This window comes from Lithobates pipiens, unplaced genomic scaffold (genome assembly GCF_037356315.1).
Source record: "Lithobates pipiens isolate NorthernLeopardFrog02 unplaced genomic scaffold, aLitPip1_a1.2 Scaffold_27, whole genome shotgun sequence".
NCBI lineage: Eukaryota > Metazoa > Chordata > Amphibia > Anura > Ranidae > Lithobates > Lithobates pipiens.
In genome coordinates this window covers 208,727,639-208,748,100 of record NW_027507788.1, presented here as the reverse complement: position 1 = coordinate 208,748,100, position 20,462 = coordinate 208,727,639, and the positions used below count along the sequence as shown (strand labels likewise).

At 44.0% G+C, this 20,462-nt stretch overlaps 1 protein-coding gene across 13 annotated transcripts in view; it reads right to left on the bottom strand.

The window, feature by feature from the left end:
- The window catches only part of KIF1B (kinesin family member 1B), a 280,308-nt gene that overhangs the window by 218,960 nt on the left and 40,886 nt on the right, over positions 1 to 20,462 (bottom strand). For all 13 annotated transcript variants that reach the window (XM_077458165.1, XM_077458166.1, XM_077458172.1 and 10 more), the window contains exon 2: positions 8,672 to 8,860. In XM_077458165.1, the coding sequence (XP_077314291.1) occupies positions 8,672 to 8,777 (106 nt within the window). In that variant the 5' untranslated portion in view covers positions 8,778 to 8,860. The remainder of the gene's footprint in view (positions 1 to 8,671; positions 8,861 to 20,462) is intronic.

The window sequence follows — 20,462 nt, the reverse complement described above, 5'->3', positions numbered from 1 at the left end:
AACCCCTTAGGTTCCACAGTGAGTATGAAAAGCATGCTTTACTGCTCAGACTGATTTTACTGTTGGGGGTTTAGTAACACTTTAAGAAGTTTAACGTGGTATTAAACCCAAAAGCAAACATTTTGTTGCAGCTTACCAATTCTTAGATGTGATGGCTGCATTTGTTTTCTTTTTTAGGCTTTCATTCATTGGTCACTGTCAGAAGTTTTTTCACCATAGGATGCATTACGGTGAAAAAACCACGGGGGGATTACAACCCCTTTAACCCTTTTTTTGGCCACTAGCAGGGGTTAAAAGAACCTCGTTAGCAGCCACAAAGCACCGCTATAACAGCGGTTAAGCGCCACTAAAACTAGCAGCGCTTTACCGCTAATGCCCACACCGCCCCAGGGTGAAAGGGGTCTGACAGAGGTGAATAAATGAGCAGATTTTATTTATTCATGTAAAACCTTTATCCCAAAACGGGGGCGGGGGACTGTGCTGTAAACGGATTCTAAAGTGTGAGCTGGAGTTTTCCTTCAATTGGTTAGTGCAGGCATGTCCAAAGTCCGGCCCGCAGGCCAATCGCGGCCCGCGTTCCGGTTTCGGATGGCCCGTCTGGTCATGTTCACATATCTATCTTTTGTGGCCCCCAACGAATCCCCGATCGCCGGGGGCCACAAAAGATAGATATGCTGGCTGCCATGGAGGGGGCAGGACGAGTGCCGAAGATACAGGACAGCGTCCTGTGTAAAAGGAAGTCCCGTCCTGTGCTGCCATTGGACAACCGTTTTGTCCATCACAGGAGGCGGGACTTTCAATTAAAGAGGCCGTCGATAGAAACAGGAGTTTCTCCTGTATGTCTGTCGGTGCTCGTCCCGCCCCCCTCCCTGTCTCCTCCAACGCTGCAGAGGGACATGAATCAGGCTGCACTGATGGCAATGGTGAGTCTGCATTCATGGAAATGTGTGGGCTGCATTCATGGAAATGTGTGGGCTGCAGTCATGGCAATATGAGGGGTGCATTCATGGAAATGTGTGGGCTGCATTCATGGCAATATGGGGGGTGCATTCATGGAAATGTGTGGGCTGCATTCATGGCAATGTGTGGGCTGCATTCATGGCAATATGGGGGCTGCATTCATGGCAATATGGGGGCTGCATTCATGGCAATGTGTGGGCTGCATTCATAGCAATATGGGGGCTGCATTCATGGCAATGTGGGGGCTGCATTCCTGGCAATGTGGGGGCTGCATTCCTGGCAATGTGGGGGCTGCATTCCTGGCAATGTGGGGGCTGCATTCCTGGCAATGTGGGGGCTGCATTCCTGGCAACGTGGGGGCTGCATTCATGGCAACGTGGGGGCTGCATTCATGGCAATGTGGGGGCTGCATTCATGGCAATACGGTGGAGGCTGCATTCATGGCAATACGGGGGAGGCTGCATTCATGACAATACGGGAGAGGCTGCATTCATGACAATACGCTGGGGGCTGCATTCATGGCAATACGCTGGGGGCTGCATTCATGGCAATACGCTGGGGGCTGCATTCATGGCAATACGCTGGGGGCTGCATTCATGGCAATACGCTGGGGGCTGCATTCATGGCAATACGCTGGGGGCTGCATTCATGGCAATACGCTGGGGGCTGCATTCATGGCAATACGCTGGGGGCTGCATTCCTGGCAATGTGGGGGCTGCATTCCTGGCAATGTGGGGGCTGCATTCATGGCAACGTGGGGGCTGCATTCAAAGAATTGAATTCTTGTTGGGCCGTGTATTAGTGCTCGGATGAACACACTTAGACTGAATTTTAATGGTTTAAAGAATGTCAAGCAAAATGGTCGGCCCTCGAGCATGTTCACTTCATCAAATCTGGCCCTCTTTGAAAAAAGTTTGGACACCCCTGGGTTAGTGTATCTAAATCTAATACATTTAAAAGCTCTCCTCCCCCTGTGCGGATTCATCAAGAGTGGGGGCAACCGCACGCTCTGCTCCTATCAGCAGAGGATTTGTGAGTGGATATCCCTGCTTATTGGGGCGGAGTCCATCCCGTCTGAAAGGGGCCTTACTGTGAAAGAAGAAACATAAGGCTGGAGTACAACTTTAAGAAAAATGTATTCATTGGAGGCACTATATCAAAACAGACTGAGAAATAGATTTAGGGTTTATAAAAAACTTTTTAAAAAAAAAGTGTTTCTAAGCTTAATTACATTTTATGGATCACCCCTTTAAATCTAGATATCACCCTGGAAAACAACAAATCTGTTTGATAGAAGTCAGCTGACTGTGAATAATAAGCACCTGACGCTGGGAAACACGTGTATAATCATCAGAATCGCACATGTAACAACATCCCCTGGAAGTCGCACAGGAACAAGGATGGACTGACACAGCGCAGGGTAGGAGAGGACCTGGGCTGGATACAATACAGGCTCAGCAGGGCCGAGGTCGGGGGTCACCCAGCAGAGACGTGTCAGCACTTCCTGTCCAGGTGGCTTCCCTCTAACGTAGGGACTTGCCTCTCCTATTGGAGACACGCGAGATAAAAATGGAAAGAATACAACTAACCACCAATCGCTTGGTACGGTGTAGGTCTAGCCAAAACTTTTTATTTTTATTTTTTTAACCCGTCTGATTCTAACTGCTTTTTCCCGTCACGTTCTGTCCTGCTGATGTTTACTGGCATGTGCAATACAGATTTGGATCTATATATATCTATATTATAAATTAGAATTATCCTAAAATTCTCCTTTTTTTTTTTAAATGTTTGTGCTTATGTTACTTTATGGGATCTTATTTCCTAGCCCTGAAGAAGAAGGGGAGTATTAGAACCCCAAAAACATGTCGGCTTTCTCTTCTGGCCATTTGTCATGACCATTAAAGAATTTGAATATCCTAAAATACGCCTTTTTAAAATCTTCATTCTTAGGTTCCTTTTTTAGGCTAGGTTCACACTGCAGCGATGCGGGAACGCTGCAAATCCACTGTGGGTTCCCGCATTGCAAGTCTCCCGGCGGCAGTTCACACTGCCCTATGCGACCTGCTGGGAGTGTCAGTTAAAAGTTAATGACACCTCCAAATCAGTTTGCATATCGCAGTGCGATCTGCAAACTCGGACAGGAATCGGATCGCATGGTGTGAACACCCATGCGATCCGATTCTGTTGGGGACCAAAAAAAGGGTCCTGTACGAGTTTGGGCTGGATGTGATGCGAATTCAGCCATACTATCTGTATGGCTGAACTCGCATCGCACAGAGATCGGATGTGATTTGCACTGCAGTGCGAATCACATCCGATCTTGGAAATCGCAGCAGTGTGAACCTAGCCTTATAGAGTCTCAATTCCCAGCCCTGAAGAAAGGGTAGTGCTAGGCTCCTGGAACATGTTGGCTTTCTCTTTTGATGCCTTGTCATGTGCAGTAACATACATATACATATATACATATATATATATATATATATATATATATATATATATAGTGAATTAGAATATCCTGAAATACGCTTTTTTTTTTATCATTATTATTTTATTTTTTTAAGAATTTCGCTCTTATGTGACTTTACATGATCTAGAGCTGCACAATTCTGGCCAAAATTAGAATCACGATTTCTTGGTTTAGAATAAAAAGATCACGATTCTCACGATGTCAAATTTTTCACAATATATACAAAAAAGGGCTAAATTTACTGTTTTTTTTTTTTTTTTTTCTTTTAATTCATGAAAGTAATTTTTTCAAAAAAATTGCATTTGAAAGACCACTGTGCAAATACAGTATGACATAAAATATTGCAACAACCACCATTTATTGTCTAGGGTGTCTACTAAAAAACTATATAAGTTTGGGGGTTCTAAGTAATTTTCTACCCCAAAATTTTTATTTATTTATAATATATATATATATATATATATATATATATATATATATATATATATATATATATATATATATATTTTTTTTTTTTTTTGTTTTTTTAGTGTTTAAGTAGTTAAACTTTTTTCACTTACACACAAAGTCTATTCCATTGACAAATTGTTACAATGTTTATACTTATGTTAAACTGATAAAGAATGTTTTGATTCTTGTCAGACTGCCCAGTTTTTCTCTTCCTTTCTTTGGAGGGATGTGGCTTCAGAAGAGCAGAGAGAATTCTCTGCATAGAAAGAATTGTGAAACACTTTAGTCAAGATCGCCATAACAAATCTTGACAATTAATTTTGCAGCTCTAATGTGATCTCATTTCCTAGCCCTGAAGAAGGGGAGTATTGGGTCCCTGGAACATGTTGGCTTTCTCTTCTGGCCTTTTGTCATGCGCAGTAAGTGACGTTCCGCCACGGCCATCTTGCTGCACCCCACACTCGTCCACAGTAAGGATACAGCGAGAAGGCGGCAAGCGGACATCTTGTTACACCCACCGGAGTCTTGCATTTCACAGTTATTTTTAACAGTAAACTCGGCTTATACAGTAAAAAATTGGATTGTGAGCATAATTTGTTCCGGAAAAATGCTTGTAATCCAAAGCACTTGTATATCAAAGCAAATTTCCCCATAAGAAATAATGGAAACTCAGATGATTCGTTCCACAACCCTTCAGTTTATAGTCCATAAACAAAGGATTATAGCGATGTGATTGGTTGTGTAACCATAAAATGTCCATCCACAAATGGAAGCCTCCATAAGGGGATTAGAAGCAAAATCCAACAAGAATTACAGGAGTATAAAAGAGGAGAGAGGCGCCTCTAAGTGTAGCAATATGGTTACATTTAATGAAGGTACAACATTTAGCAACTCACATGGTTGATGATTAAAAGAGGCACATCTAAGTATGCAGGTATCCGGGGGAAAGTTGTCCACATAGACCATCCTCAGCCCCACCGGCTCTCACCGCTGTCAGTCTGAAATTATGACTGGGAAGACTACCCTGCGGTAGAGCGATCTGAAAGCGAGGCTTGGACCGCTCATGGAGCGCAGCATGGAAGGGATGACATCGATGGCGGTGAGGAGGATGATCTATATCTGTTTTAATCATCAACCATGCGAGTTGCTAAATGTTGTACCTTCATTACAGGTAACCATATTGCTACACTTAGAGGCGCCTCTCTTCTTTTATACTCAGTTGTGCTATGATGCTACTTGTATATCAAGACATCGCTTGTTTATCAAGTCAAAATTTATGAACAAATTTGACTGGTCTTGCAAAACGCTCTCAAACCAAGGTTTTTACTGTAAAGTGCAATACAGGCATATTCCACTTTTAAGTACACAATTGGGGTTTATTTACTAAAGCTGGAAAGGCCAAAATCAGACTCACTTCTGTATAGAAACCAATGAGCTTCTAACCCCAGCTTGTTCAATTAAGCTTTGGTAATAAAACCTGGAAGCTCATTGGATTCTATGCAGAAGTGAGCCTGATTTTGGCCTTTCCAGCTTTAGTAAATAAACCCCATTGTGTACTTAAAAGTGGGGTATGCCTGTACAGTATTTATAAATGCTGTTTAGATGTTGAATTTTAAAAGCAGCAGCAAGTTTGCTGATCTCACAGGTCTATTAATATAACAGAACACAGTCGCTTTGAAAAATCATCATCAAAACAATCTTACGGATTGAAAAATAATGAATTTCAGAATATAAGCTTAGTTTACTGTAAAAAAATATGTGTAAAATGCAAGACTCCGGTGGGTGTAACAAGGTGTCCGCTTGCCGCCTTCTCACACTATCTTTACGGTGGAGGAGTGCAGGGTGTAGCAAGATGGCGGCGTCAGAACGTCACTTCCGTTACAAAAAAAACGGGTCGTCTAATCTGACGAAACACGGGCAGGGTGCTTGTACACAGCTTCCCGAAAACATCACAGCACCCTGGCCTTAGTAATCCTCTTAAGAGCCTTCAGCTCTGATGTAAGCAGTGGGCTGGATCTTGGGAGGAGTTATGCAAATATCAAAATGTCTTCATGGGTGGACCTCAGTCTGGTGGGTGTTCCTAGACAGGCTTTGCATGCATGCCACCCATTGGTAACGCCCACACGTGATCCTGGGCATCTATGAATGGAAGAACTGAAATCTAAAGAATAAAATAGGCAGGTCAGGGACAGTGGAGGGGGGAGGGGGGGGGGGGGGGAGGATTCTGGATGCCCTCCAACCAGGAAATGAGGTAGGGTCTGTCTGACTTCCTGCAATTTCTAATGTACATTGTAAGACGCTCACAGTGTGCAGTGAAATCAGAAAGGTGAGTACAAGAGAGGAGCCGCTGCAACTGTACAAGGTTTGAAGGTAAGGCTGGATTAAAGCTTTAAAAGCCAAATATCGAGAAACCCGGAAAGTAAGGCTTTCCTTTCTCTCAGCAGCCCGGTGTTGAAAGATTTGAGAACATCTGCCGATGAGCTGCACGGCCGCCCCTACCCTTCCCTGAGCTGGGCTCTCTCCCACATTCTTTCCTTACTGTGCTATGAGCTGGAAATAGCTTGAAAAACACTCAGAATCACATGCCGGATGATACGCCATTGTACTCATTCACTTGGACACTCTGTAAATATTTTGTATTCAGCCAATCCCGGCCTGTCTGTGAAATTCATCTCCTGTCAGCTACTGGAATAAAACGCACGCTGTGCTCTCTTCTCATATAATCTATTGGATCCAAGGACCGCAGCGACATGGGAACAGAAAAGACATGAAGGTACACGCCGGTCCCACTACCAGTGCTCTACTGACACTTAAAAGGGTAACACCACATTCGAGAAAACAAAATTAGCAAATAAAAAAAATATATAATAATAATAATAATAATAATAATATAGCGTATTCAATTGCTACACAAGTCATATTGTAATTGAATGTTATTAAAAATGTACTTTCCTTTCCAATTTGCAGCTCCGTAATTTTCTGTAAAATACAATATGGCAAGCTGAAGGTGTTCTGTACACAGATGGTATATAGAGCAATGCAATTCAGTGGGGAGGTGCATTTTTGTAGCTTTTTTTTTTTTTTTTTTTTTTTTTTAAACGGACCAAAAATGCAGCAAGCAAGATTTTTTTTAACACCACGGAAGAGCAATGAACCAGTGTGAAGACATACATAGAATTTAAAAGGGATGCATTTTTCTTTGAGCTTTTCTTGCGCTAAAGATGCCCATAATGGGCGACGATAAATTCATATTCATTTAAATTGATGATATTAAATTAAAAAGTCCAATATAATACAATTATATATAAAAATATATCTTTTTTTAAAAAATGTCATTTTTTTTTGTTTCGGTCAATTGCATCCTGCATTTTTGGCGTCGGTACCAAAATTTTCTTTCGGTGCACCTCTACTTACCACACCGCATATGTGTAAAACTAGGCTTAGGGCTGGTTCATTCCAGGAACTGCATGTGAATGTGCGATATGAATGGGCTGAAATCGCACGCTACCAAAAGTACTACTTTTGGAAATGCACTGCAACCGGATTATATGGTAACCTTTGTACCATGCGATCCGGTGCAGGCAAACACACTGTGTTTGCGACCTGCTTTTGGGGTGTCATTAACTTATTACTGACACCCGCTGCAGATCGCAAATCAAGTGCGTTTTGAACGCGGTGCGTAAAACGTGCACTGAATGCTGGTCTCCTGTACCGTATTTTGGTATGAATCACCCCTATGGATGAGTTCACACCTATGCAAATCAGATGTGGCTTTTCTCCACATCCAATTCGCATGACAGAAGATTGTGACCGGCTCTCTACGGAGCCGGTTCACATATTTTCATTGCGACTGCGGAGCGGCTGGTATAGGAACGCTGTGCGAATTCAGGCAAAAATGTGTCCCTGAAACAGAGAACAGGGATACACTGGACCCCCCCCCCCCCACCACTTCTGCGAGCCGCATTGGTATTAGGTGTGAACCCAGCCTCAGAGATGGGGAGTGGTTGAGCAGTTTCGCAAAAGGCACTAGTCAGGGCTGACACTAGTCTACAGAATCTGTGGATCTGTGGGTCGTCAGCCCACAATAGGATTTAGGAGCAGAGTGTATTTTTGGCAGCTTTACAGGTATTTTGGTATGCTTGCAGTGTTTTTTAAAAAGAGATATACACTGTATGCTGTGTGTGGATAATGTATTTACCTTTGGAATGTGTGGAAGTGTTCATGTATTGCAGAGATGTACTGCATGTGGGTGTTTTCTTTTTAAAATTTGCCATGACAGGCAATTAAAATTTTAACTGGTTACTACAAATATAAATCTCCTGCACTAAAAATACTCCCCAAGAAAACAAAATGACAAAGCAAAACAATTCACAATCACAAAATCACTTAGAGCATCACCACTATCAGACATTAATCAGAATCCCTTTCCCCATTCTGATTGGTTGCTATGGGCAACACAGATATTTTTTTCTTAAGCCTCTTTCATTAAGGAAGGCCTACAGCAAAATCGGGAGTAAAGGGGAAGAAAAGTGTATTCAGAGAGAACAAAATGAGAACTCGGCAGCAGATGCAGCCTGCATACTGAGCACAGGACTGAGATGCACTTTACAGCACTTTTACAGACAGACGCAGGGTACGGCTCCAGCCTTTGTTCCTGCATCCTAACAATAAATTCTGAGGGCATCTTTAATGTCAGCGTTCCCCGCCTGCCCCCCCGGGGGAACATCGCAGATGAAGTCATCTCAGCTACGTCTAGGAAATAAAACAAGGGGTGGAGGGATGAACTCTACTTACTGGTTGAGTTGCCTTGCATCTGGATGATGCATTTTGAGTCCTTGCCGAGCTCCCTGGAATTGAAAGGTCGAACCCGCACGGCCACTTTCACGGAGGCGCCCGACATGGCGGTCAGCGGGAGGGATGTGCCAATTATACAGAATAATGAATAGAAGTTCTGGAGGGGGTGATAGGCTTCAGGTCCTCATTCTGCAGAAATAAAGAACATAAAAAGTAAATACATTATCCACACACAGTATATATATATATATATATATATATATATATATATATATATATATATATATATTCTCTATATCTAAAAATAATAATAATAATAATAATAATAATAATAATAATAATAATATATATATATATATATATATATATATATATAATATATCTCTACACATATACACACACACCCCAAAGACATGCTGGTAGGTTAAATGGATCGTGTCTAAATTGTCCCTTGTATGTGTGAATGTGAGTTAGCGACCTTAGATTGTAAGCTCCTTGAGGGTAGGGACTGATGTGAATGTACAATGTACCGATGTATGTAAAGCGCTGTGTAAATTGATGGCGCTATATAAAGTAACTGAAATATATATATATATATATATATATATATATATATATATATATATATATATATATATATCTCTGAGGTTATATAGCCTTATCTCCTCAGCTGGCACAGAAAAAAAAAAACATTGTTAACCATGGCTATTATGTAACCGGGGCAAAAAAAACTTTGGGGTGTTAAGAAAACACCAGCAATTCAGACATCCCCTGTCTGGTAATCCTTAACAATACAATGGTCGTGTTCTATGGAGCCATTCAAAATATCACCAGCAAGTTGAAAAAGGATTGGATCCTGAAATCCTGATCAATATCTATTTCTTGTAGCAGCTTCAAGAGGGCCTGTCAACAACTTAAAAAAATTGCAGGTAAAAGCAAATAATAAAAATAAAAAATCAAGCATTTTAAATTCTTACTCGCAGTGTTTATACTTGCCATAAATAATTATTTTTTAAGCATTTGCAATAAGTCTTTGAACTTGCTAGAAAATGTGACCTCTCCAGTAAGTGTGGATTCCCCAGCACAACACCCTCCCTCCTTGTACTTCATAACCCTCACCTCTTCTGGGAGTGTCCAATTACTGTCTGTGCTGACCCAGCTCCTCCACGCACCCTCCCCTCATCTCCCCCAACATAACCTTTTAGAAACAGCCAGGGGGAGGTGCAAAGGAAAATTCTATAGAGTTTCAGATACGAGTTACATAGGTAGTCTGGTTGAAAAAAAAAAAAAAAAGACACAAGTCCACCTAGTTCAGGTAACAAATTGGATCATGCTTTGGTGGGGTTTTTCGCCTTCCTCTGGATCAACTATGGGTTATAGTGCCTTGAAAAAGTATTCATACCCCTTGAAATTTTCCACGTTTCGAAATAGTCATGTTTCCTAAATGTACATAATATAACTGGTTACTAACATTTATAGGTAAAGTTGATCCGGGGAAAATCCGATTGCCTCTCTGGGATCAGGAAGGATTTTTTCCCCTGCTGGAGCAAAGTGGATCATGCTTTGGTGGGGTTTTTTCGCCTTCTTCTGGATCAACGTTGGGTGTAGGATTGGGTATTTGGGATTATATGATTTTTATTTTTTTTTTTTTCCCCTTTTTTATTGGTTGAACTAGGTCAGTGATGGTGAACCTTGGCACCCCAGATGTTTTGGAACTACATTTCCCATGGTGCTCATACACTTTGCATTGTAGTTGAGCATCATGGGAAATATAGTTCCAAAACATCTGGGGCGCCAAGCTTCTCCATCATTGGAATGATCAGGAAGGGATCAGGAAGGATTTTTTCCCCTGCTGGAGCAAAGTGGATCATGCTTTGGTGGGGTTTTTTCGCCTTCTTCTGGATCAACGTTGGGTGTAGGATTGGGTATTTGGGATTATATGATTTTTATTTTATTTTTTTTCCCCTTTTTTATTGGTTGAACTAGGTCAGTGATGGTGAACCTTGGCACCCCAGATGTTTTGGAACTACATTTCCCATGGTGCTCATACACTTTGCATTGTAGTTGAGCATCATGGGAAATATAGTTCCAAAACATCTGGGGCGCCAAGCTTCTCCATCATTGGAATAGAGAATTACTAGCCCATATGGCTCGACAGCAGTCAGGTAGCTCTGTAGTGAATAAAATAACACGTCATGGTGGTATGGAGGCCCATTTGGCTGGAGATATAGTTGCTTTCACAACTTCTACACAAGTATGTATGACTCTATCCTTACATTTATCAGTAAAGACATTGAGGTATAACCTTTCCGATTTGATATTCCCTACATTAACTCAGGAACAGAGGGAGGACTTAGATGCAGATATCATGGAATATGAGGTCATGGAGGCAGTGGTGTCTATGGCTAAGGCAAAGGCCACGGGTCCCGATGGTCTACCCTTGGAAATATATTGCAGATACCTGGACACACTCGCCCCCGTTCTGGCACAGGTCTATTCTACAGCATTTTCGAGAGGGGAGATTCCTAAACCTGAGGAGGACCTGGCTGGTTATGCGTTGTATCGGCCAGTTTCTTCATTGAATATTGACTATACTATACTAGCAAAGATCCTGGCCAAACGCCTCAATGCAGTCCTTCTTAGTATAATTCATCCAGACCAAACTGGCTTTATGCCAGGAAAGTCTACCTCCATTAACATACGTAGGACGCAACTAATAGCTCAACATTTTCTGCCCGCGATAAGCCTTTGACTCAAAAGAATGGCCCTTTCTTATGGCTGAGTTGCGCTCATTTGGCTTTGGCACTAAATTCCAGCAATGGGTCACTATACTTTATAGGGATCCCACGTCTAACCTTTTAGTCAATGGTCTCCTATCCCCATCTATACAGCTTCAAAGAGGTACCAGGCAGGGGTGTCCTCTGTCTCCGCTGTTTGTGGTCGCTATCGAAACGCTGGCACTGAGATATCGTCAGTCTCCTCTCTTTAAAGGCATCACTGGGTGAGAGAGTAGATACTATAGGACAGTGATGGCGAACCTTGGCACTCCAGATGTTTTGGAACTACATTTCCCATGATGCTCCACTACACTGCAGTGTGCATGAGCATCATGGGAAATGTAGTTCCAAAACATCTGGGGTGCCAAGGTTCACCATCACTGCTATAGGACTATACACAGATGGCATTATTTTATACATGCAGGATACCTCTGCCTCAGTAGAAATAGCAATGCATAGCATAGACAAATTCGGCACGTATTCAGGCCTTAAAATTAACTGGCAGAAGTCAACCCTGATGCCTCGTGGCCCTTCCCTGCAGTGATCCCCCATGTCCTCTTAAGGTAGTGACCTCATTTAATTATTTGGGAATAATTATTACCCTGTCTCCTTCAGAGGCTTCCCAAGCGAATCTGGACCCTCTGGTTACCATGATGAAAGTTAAACTTACTGTCTGGGCCAAACTTCCCTGGTCTGTGGCAGGCAGGATTAAATCTAATTAATCCACCTTTATATGCTACATCAAACATACCTGAGCCCGGTCAGACTGCACGCAATGCACTGTTTACCTACCTCTGCCTGCACTAAGTGCACCTATCCGCGCAAAATCTGCTCGCGGATAGGTGCACTTAGTGCAGGCAGAGGTAGGTAAACGGTGCATTGCGTGCAGTCTGACCAGGCTCAGGTATGTTTGATGTAGCATATAAAGGTGGATTAATTTATTGTTGACTGCGGGAGATACAGATAGATGGGCGGAGCATGCCTCCTCCCAATCCTCATCAGAAAAATCAGGGATACGTTTTTGCCACTTGATGCGCACCTCCGATGGAGCTCCACTAGTCGTGGCAGAGAATAAATGGAGATACATAGTTGAGATAAGTCCCCTAGGGCCCTGAGATCGAAGCACTCCTGTCAGTGGGTATTCAGAGAAGTCAGTGTCACGAATACAAAATTTAGTACGTAGCACATGTCGAAGTTGTAAATGCCTATAAAAGGTAGATGTTATGTGGCTCTGTCCAGTTAGGCCCCTTTCACAATGGGGCAGTGTGGGCATCGGCGGTAAAGCGCCACTATTTTTAGCGGCGCTTTACTGTCGTTTTAGCAGTGGGCACTAGTGGGGCGGTTTTAACCCCCGCTAGCGGCCGAAAAAAGGGTTAAAACCACCCGCAAAGCACCCCTGCAGCTGCGCTTTGCCGGCGGTATAGCCGCGCTGCCCCATTGATTTCAATGGGTAGGAGCGGTTTAGGAGCAGTGAATACACCGCTCCTTCACCGCTCCAAAGATGCGGCTAACAGGACTTTTGTTACCGTCCTGCCAGTGCACCGCTCCAGTGCTTAAAGCCCTCTGGCTTTCACACTGGAGTGAAAGGGGCCGGTTTTTTCAGGCGCTATTTTTTGCGCTGTAGCGCCTGAAAACCGCCTCGGTGTGTAAGGGGCTTTAGTTATAGTGAGATACTAGCAACAGGTGATGGAAATATTGTCTGCGGTCTTATCAATTCTTGTTCCATGTACCCCACTGGTGTGTCTGTTGGGGGTCCTTGACAAGGAGCAATGGCCAAGACATGTTAGGACCATGCTACTGGAGACATTATTTATGGGCCGTAAAGCTGTAGCACTTAAAGTGGTTGTATACCCAATTTTTGAACTTTTACCTACAGGAAAGCCTATAATAAGGCTTACCTGTAGGTAAAAAAAATATCTCCTAAACCTGTACGGTTTAGGAGATATTCCCCTCGGTATGCGCCGCTGACTGCAGCGGCGCATGCGCACAAGGGGATTCTCGGCCTGAAAATCCGGCAGTGGCCGGCCGGCCGGAATGAAATCTCCCGCGCGCGCGGGAGTGACGATACCCGGAAGAAACGCCGAGGGAGCATGTCAGCTCCCTCGGCGTGGATCGGGCCAGATGTCGGGGCCTCGTTCTAAGGTAAGTATTTCATAATGAGCTAGTATGCGGTGCATACTAGCTCATTATGCCTTTTTCTTTGCAGGGTTAAAAAAATAAAAATGTGCGGGTTTACTACCGCTTTAAGTGGATCCAGCCCAGACCTCTATCCATACTAGGGCTGAAAAAACAAATTGATTAATCGACAACTAATCAATTATGAAATGGATTACTATTTTCATAAACGATTAATCGGCCAGTAACATAATGGGGTTAAAAATATAAATAAAATGACTCTTTATAGTGCAAAAAGAGCAAATAATCGCTACTGTAAATATAACTTTCACAGTATATAGCATCTAATAGCATATACAGTATATACCTCTCCTCTAATAGTTTATGCAGAATATCTCCTCCAATAGTATATACAGTATATACCTCTCCTCTAATAGTATATACATTATGGCTCCATGCACACTGAAGCTCAAAAAAGCTATTTCTGGACGCCAGATTGCTGGCAGAAAACGCTGGTTAAAAAACCTGCTTTTAACAGCGTTTTATACTAGCGTTAATGAGCGTTAATGAGCGTTTTACAGCGTTAGCGTTAATGGGCGTTTTTTATAAAAATACACAGAGGACACTCCAAAAATCCCACAATGCATTGAAAAATAGAATGCCGAACACTAATGAACGAGCGTTAATGAGCGTTAATGAGCGTTAATGAACGTTTGTCGTTTTTTGCCGCTGAAAAACGGCACTTTGAACGCGAATTTCTGGCGTTCAGAAAAAAGCCCATAAACTCCACTGCTCATTAAAGCTGAAAAACGTCCATGTGTGCATGGACACATAGGCTAACATAGAGTGGAGTTTATGGGCTTTTACAAAAAACGCCCAAACGCCAATAAACTGCAGTTTATCAGCTTCAGTGTGCATGGAGCCTTGAGCTGAAAAACGTCCATGTGTGCATGGACACATAGGCTAACATAGAGTGGAGTTTATGGGCTTTTACAAAAAACGCCCAAACGCCAATAAACTGCAGTTTATCAGCTTCAGTGTGCATGGAGCCTTAGGCTCCATGCACACTGAAGCTCAAAAAAGCTATTTCTGGATGCCAGATTGCTGGCAGAAAACGCTGGTTGAAAAACCTGCTTTTAACAGCGTTTTATACTAGCGTTAATGAGCGTTAATGAGCGTTTTACAGCGTTAGCGTTAATGGGCGTTTTTTATAAAAATACACAGAGGACACTCCAAAAATCCCACAATGCATTGAAAAATAGAATGCCGAACACTAATGAACGAGCATTAATGAGCGTTAATGAGCGTTTGTCGTTTTTTGCCGCTGAAAAACGGCACTTTGAACGCGAATTTCTGGCGTTCAGAAAAAAGCCCATAAACTCCACTGCTCATTAAAGCTGAAAAACGTCCATGTGTGCATGGACACATAGGCTAACATAGAGTGGAGTTTATGGGCTTTTACAAAAAACGCCCAAACTCCAATAAACTGCAGTTTATCAGCTTCAGTGTGCATGGAGCCTTAAAGAGGAAGTAAACCCCACCAAAAAAATTCTATTTTTACAATATTTCTATGTTTATTAACATATCCAAGCAAAAGATATATTAATAACTCCAAAACGAGCGCTGGAAGTACCTTTTTTTGTAGTTTTATTTTTTGTATCTTCCGGGTATCGTCTGCGCCATTCTTTGTGCTGTTTTCAGAAGCCGATACGGACGTCATTTCCGCCCTTAGTTCGTATCCCTGCCGAAATCTCGCGCATGCGCTGTAGCATCGTAACCAAGCCTCGTTCTCAATTGCCGTTACTACAGCAACAGAGCATTGTTCAGTCACAAGGGGGAATATCAGGAAGACCAGAATAATTACTGCATCGCGAGACTTCTCCTCTGTGCCATTCAGAGGAGAATCTCACGCACAGTAAAATCAAGGCAAGCAGGAAAGACAGAATTGGCATTATATACATGCCGCCTTTGAAAGTGCATACTGCGCAATCGCGCATGACGTCACGAACATTAAAAAGACGATTTATATCATATTTACACAAGTAAGTGCACTTTCACAGGCAGCGATCAGCTGCCTGTGTTATGTAGTATCTGATAAGCTTAACTTGTATCTGAGGGTTTACTTCCTCTTTAATCTCTTCTGTCTGTTATTCTCAGGCCGCGTACACACGCGCGGACTGTTCGCCCAACCTTGTTCGGCAAACAGTTTCGGCAAACAGTCCGCTCAAAATTTGCATGAGCGGACTTGCCCACACACGAGCGGACTGTTTCAACGAACTGTTTGCCAAACAGTCCGCTCAACTTTTGAAATGAACGGACTCGCCCACGTAAGGCGGAGGCAAATCCGCCCATTTTGAGCGCGTGTACAGGTAGGCGGGGCCCGCGAAGGAGACGTCGCGGGCTCCGCCGCCTGGAATGGGCTTAAAGGGGAACCCCAACGCCGAAAAAAATCGGCGTGGGGGTTCCCCCAAAGTCCACACCAGACCCTTGTCCGAGCACGCTACCCGGCCGGCCAGGAAAGGGGGGCGAGCGAGCGCGCCCCCCCTCCTGAGCCGTACCAGGCTGCGTGCCCTCAACATGGGGGGTGCCTTGGGGAAGGGGGGGCCGCGCGGCCCCCCCACCCCAAAGCACCTTGTCCCCATGTTGATGAGGACAAGGGCCTCTTCCCGACAACCCTGGCCGTTGGTTGTCGGGGTCTGCGGGCGGGGGGCTTATCGGAATCCGGGAGCCCCCTTTAAGAAGGGGGCCCCCGGATACCGGCCCCCCACCCTATGTGAATGAGTATGGGGTACAATGTACCCCTACCCATTCACCTGTGAAATAAAGTACAAAAAAAAACACAACACAGGGAAAAAATATTTTATTGCACAGCTCCGGGGGTCTTCCGTCTTCGGGGGTCTTCTCGCCGGACTCCTCCGCTATCTGTGTGTAGCTCTTTTACTAGCGGAGGAGTCCGGCTTTCTTCCTCCCCGCCGCCGGCCTCTTCTCCCGACTTCGGGGGTCTTGTCCCCCTCTTCGGGTCTTCTGTCGCCGCTGCCTTCCGTTCTTCTGTCGCCGCCTTCGGTTCTTCTGCCGGGCCACCGCGCCTTCTTGTAGCTCTTTTACAGGCGGTGGCCCGGTCTTCTGTCGCCGCTGTCGTCGCCGCCGCCGCCGCCTTCCGTTCTTGTTCTTCTTCTTGTTCTTCTTCTTCTTCTCCTGGAGATGTTGACTCGACGAGCTCTCCGGCCGGAATGCCAGAGCCGCGCTGTGCGGTCACTTATATAGTGACAATGGGGCGGTGTCACATGGTATACGTCACATGGGTTGGTCACATGGTGACCCCGCCCCCTTACGATGTCATAGTCCCCATGTGACATCAACCCATGTGACCAACCCATGTGACATATACCATGTGACACCGCCCCATTGTCACTATATAAGTGACCGCACAGCGCGGCTCTGGCATTCCGGCGGAGAGCTCGTCGAGTCAACATCTCCAGGAGAAGAAGAAGAAGAAGAAGAAGAACAAGAAGAAGAACAAGAACAAGAACGGAAGGCGGCGGCGACGACAGCGGCGACAGAAGACCGGGCCACCGCCTGTAAAAGAGCTACAAGAAGGCGCGGTGGCCCGGCAGAAGAACCGAAGAGGGGGACAAGACCCCCGAAGTCGGGAGAAGAGGCCGGCGGCGGGGAGGAAGAAAGCCGGGCTCCTCCGCTAGTAAAAGAGCTACACACAGATAGCGGAGGAGTCCGGCGAGAAGACCCCCGAAGACGGAAGACCCCCGGAGCTGTGCAATAAAATATTTTTTCCCTGTGTTGTGTTTTTTTTTGTACTTTATTTCACAGGTGAATGGGTAGGGGTACATTGTACCCCATACTCATTCACATAGGGTGGGGGGCCGGTATCCGGGGGCCCCCTTCTTAAAGGGGGCTCCCGGATTCCGATAAGCCCCCCGCCCGCAGACCCCGACAACCAACGGCCAGGGTTGTCGGGAAGAGGCCCTTGTCCTCATCAACATGGGGACAAGGTGCTTTGGGGTGGGGGGGCCGCGCGGCCCCCCCTTCCCCAAGGCACCCCCCCATGTTGAGGGCACGCGGCCTGGTACGGCTCAGGAGGGGGGGCGCGCTCGCTCGCCCCCCTTTCCTGGCCGGCCGGGTAGCGTGCTCGGACAAGGGTCTGGTGTGGACTTTGGGGGAACCCCCACGCCGATTTTTTTCGGCGTTGGGGTTCCACTTTAAGCCCATTCCAGGCGGCGGAGCCCGCGACGTCTCCTTCGCGGGCCCCGCCTACCTGTACACGCGCTCGAAATGGGCGGACTTTCCGAGCGGGAACAGTTTGCTCATTTCGAAAGTAGCCTACACACGGGCGGACTGTTCGCTCAAACACAGTTTCAGCGGACAGTTTTTCGGAATTTCCGAAAGACTTTGTCCGTCCAACTGTCCGCTGAAACTGTCCGCTGAAAGCCCACACACGGGCGGACTGTCCGCCCAAACACTGTTCAGCGGACAAGGTTGGGCGAACAGTCCGCCCGTGTGTACGCGGCCTCAGAGTGTATTAGATATTGTGTTCCCTAACCATATAGTTGGTTATTTATATTTACCATTGCATAGATATATTTAAGAATAAATTGCCTTTTTTTAAACATTACATATTAACCACATTATACACCACACTTTAAGGTTATTAACCGATCAAAACAATAAATCGGCCAACTAATCGATTATGAAAATAATCGTTAGTTGCAGCCCTAATTCCATACATACATGGCTTTGGTTAGTGAATCAGGTATTACCCTATGAAAAAAAATCATATTTGAACACAGGGGTTGCCCAACTAAGTATAATAAAGTGTGGGATTCTTGGTATTCTTCTGCCCTTACTGTAACCAACACATAACTATATCACTAAAAAAGATTTCAGAAATAGCTATTGTACTTTTATGTGTCTATGGTGTTTTCTAGAATGTGTATCGGAATCAATATGCTGAGAAATGCAATGTACTTGTAAATGTTTGCACTGTAATATGTACCGCACTGTTTTGGTCGCTCATGTTGAGCGCATTTGATAACTGTCATGTACCTTTTTCAAGAAAAAGTAAAAAAAAAAAAAAAAAAAAAGGAATAGAAAAGAAAGGGCTTTTCTCACTTTTGAAACCGCAGCTTGGCATTGCATGCCATTATTGAGTTTATAATCTACCAGAACACCCAGATCCTTCTCCACTATGGATTCCCCCAGTTGTACTCCCCCTAGTATGTATGAAGCATGCATATTCTTAGCCCCCCCAATTAAAAAGAGCATTGAGATTGGCTTGTAAATTGGAGACATCCTGTAAGGAGGTTAATCCACTCTATAGCTTGGTGTCATCTGCAAAGAATGAGTCTGCTGGGGTTCCCGAAATCACATCCAAGATGGTGGCGCACAGCAGCAGTCTCATAACTTTTGAATGTCTACACAAGGGAGGCATTTACAACAAATTAAAAAAAAAAAAAAAATAAGGTTTTGCCTTTAGTTATACTTTAAGTCATGTAATGCTGAACTCTGCGATAAACAAATATCTTGGAATGCTTTATGTATTTTTTCCAGATCTGTGCAAAATTTACCTTCAGTTCCTGTCCCATAACTAAAACAGGAAGTGAGAGGAAATCCCTTCAAAGTGAGTGAATCCCTGGTTGTCACCAGAACTAGTGTCCCCTATTGGAAAATTCCCCCTCTAATACTGTTGTGGTGACAACACAAAATTTTGGGGTTTTCTTTTACTTTCAATGATAATGGTAAATAAGACAAATAGAGAAGCTGAATCTCCTTAACGAGGGCACGGACAGCAATAAAAAACAGACAGGGGTTCTAATCCCTCTCCACTCCATCCAAAAAAGTTGCCTAGTTCTACTTTAACATTCCATTTTGGAATGAATAGATGATCCCAAACAAAAAACCGAATACACTGTTAGAAAGTCATTCGTTCGAGAAAATGTTTCCATCCTGTTCCTTTGAATTTTCTCATCACTGCATTTGAAATCAAACATCCATCTGAACCCAGTAAAAGATACTAGAAAATCGAACAAACATTCTTAAAAATAAAGATTTGGAGCAAAATTCTAGCATGATCTGTCCCAGTGAACAACAACAAAAAAAAAACAGCACTGCACTTTCAGGCCGTAACCCCGGAACTGGAACGGGCTGATGATCTAGTCATATGTGATGATCCATATAAAGGGACTGTTTGATAAATGTACCCTAAGGGCCCATTTACACCAGATGAAGTCATGTGTTTTTAAATACAGTACAGATGCATATGCCAAACAAACATCTTTCAATGAGCCTAGTTTACCTAATTGCTGTGCTTTCACGTGCATAAAAAAAAATAAAAAAAAAGTACAGCATGCTGCATTTTTCTCTCATGTAAACTTACCCAAGCATACATGAATGCACATAAACACACCGCAAAGGCATATAAAGGAAAAAATAAAAAATAATCCTGCAGGCTCGTTCACACCAGCCGCTTTATTGCAATGCAGCAGTTGATGTGCGGTCTAGCCAAGATTAGGGCTGATCAGCTGATCTCGGTGCAGCAATGCACTTTTGCTGTTTTTTTTTTTTATTCGCAAACTTTATTGAGATGTCACGAAGATATCTCATAAAGTTCAGTTGCCGACCGCGTGGTGCAAGGCAGTGGATTGTCTCAGATTGAGCTGCGCAAAAAAAAAAAAAAAAAGTACTGTATGCAGTACTTTTTTTTAGCCCACACTGCCCACAAACCGCAGCAACTCAGTGTTGTGAACTGGGCAGATAGAAATACATGGCATTTTCCCTTCTCATGTGGTGGGACCGCTCTGGAATACATGCCCAGTGCAGTCCCACCGCATCTGTTGTGAACTTAGCCTAAATTATTCCTTTAAAAAAAAAAAAAAAAAGGCACCAAA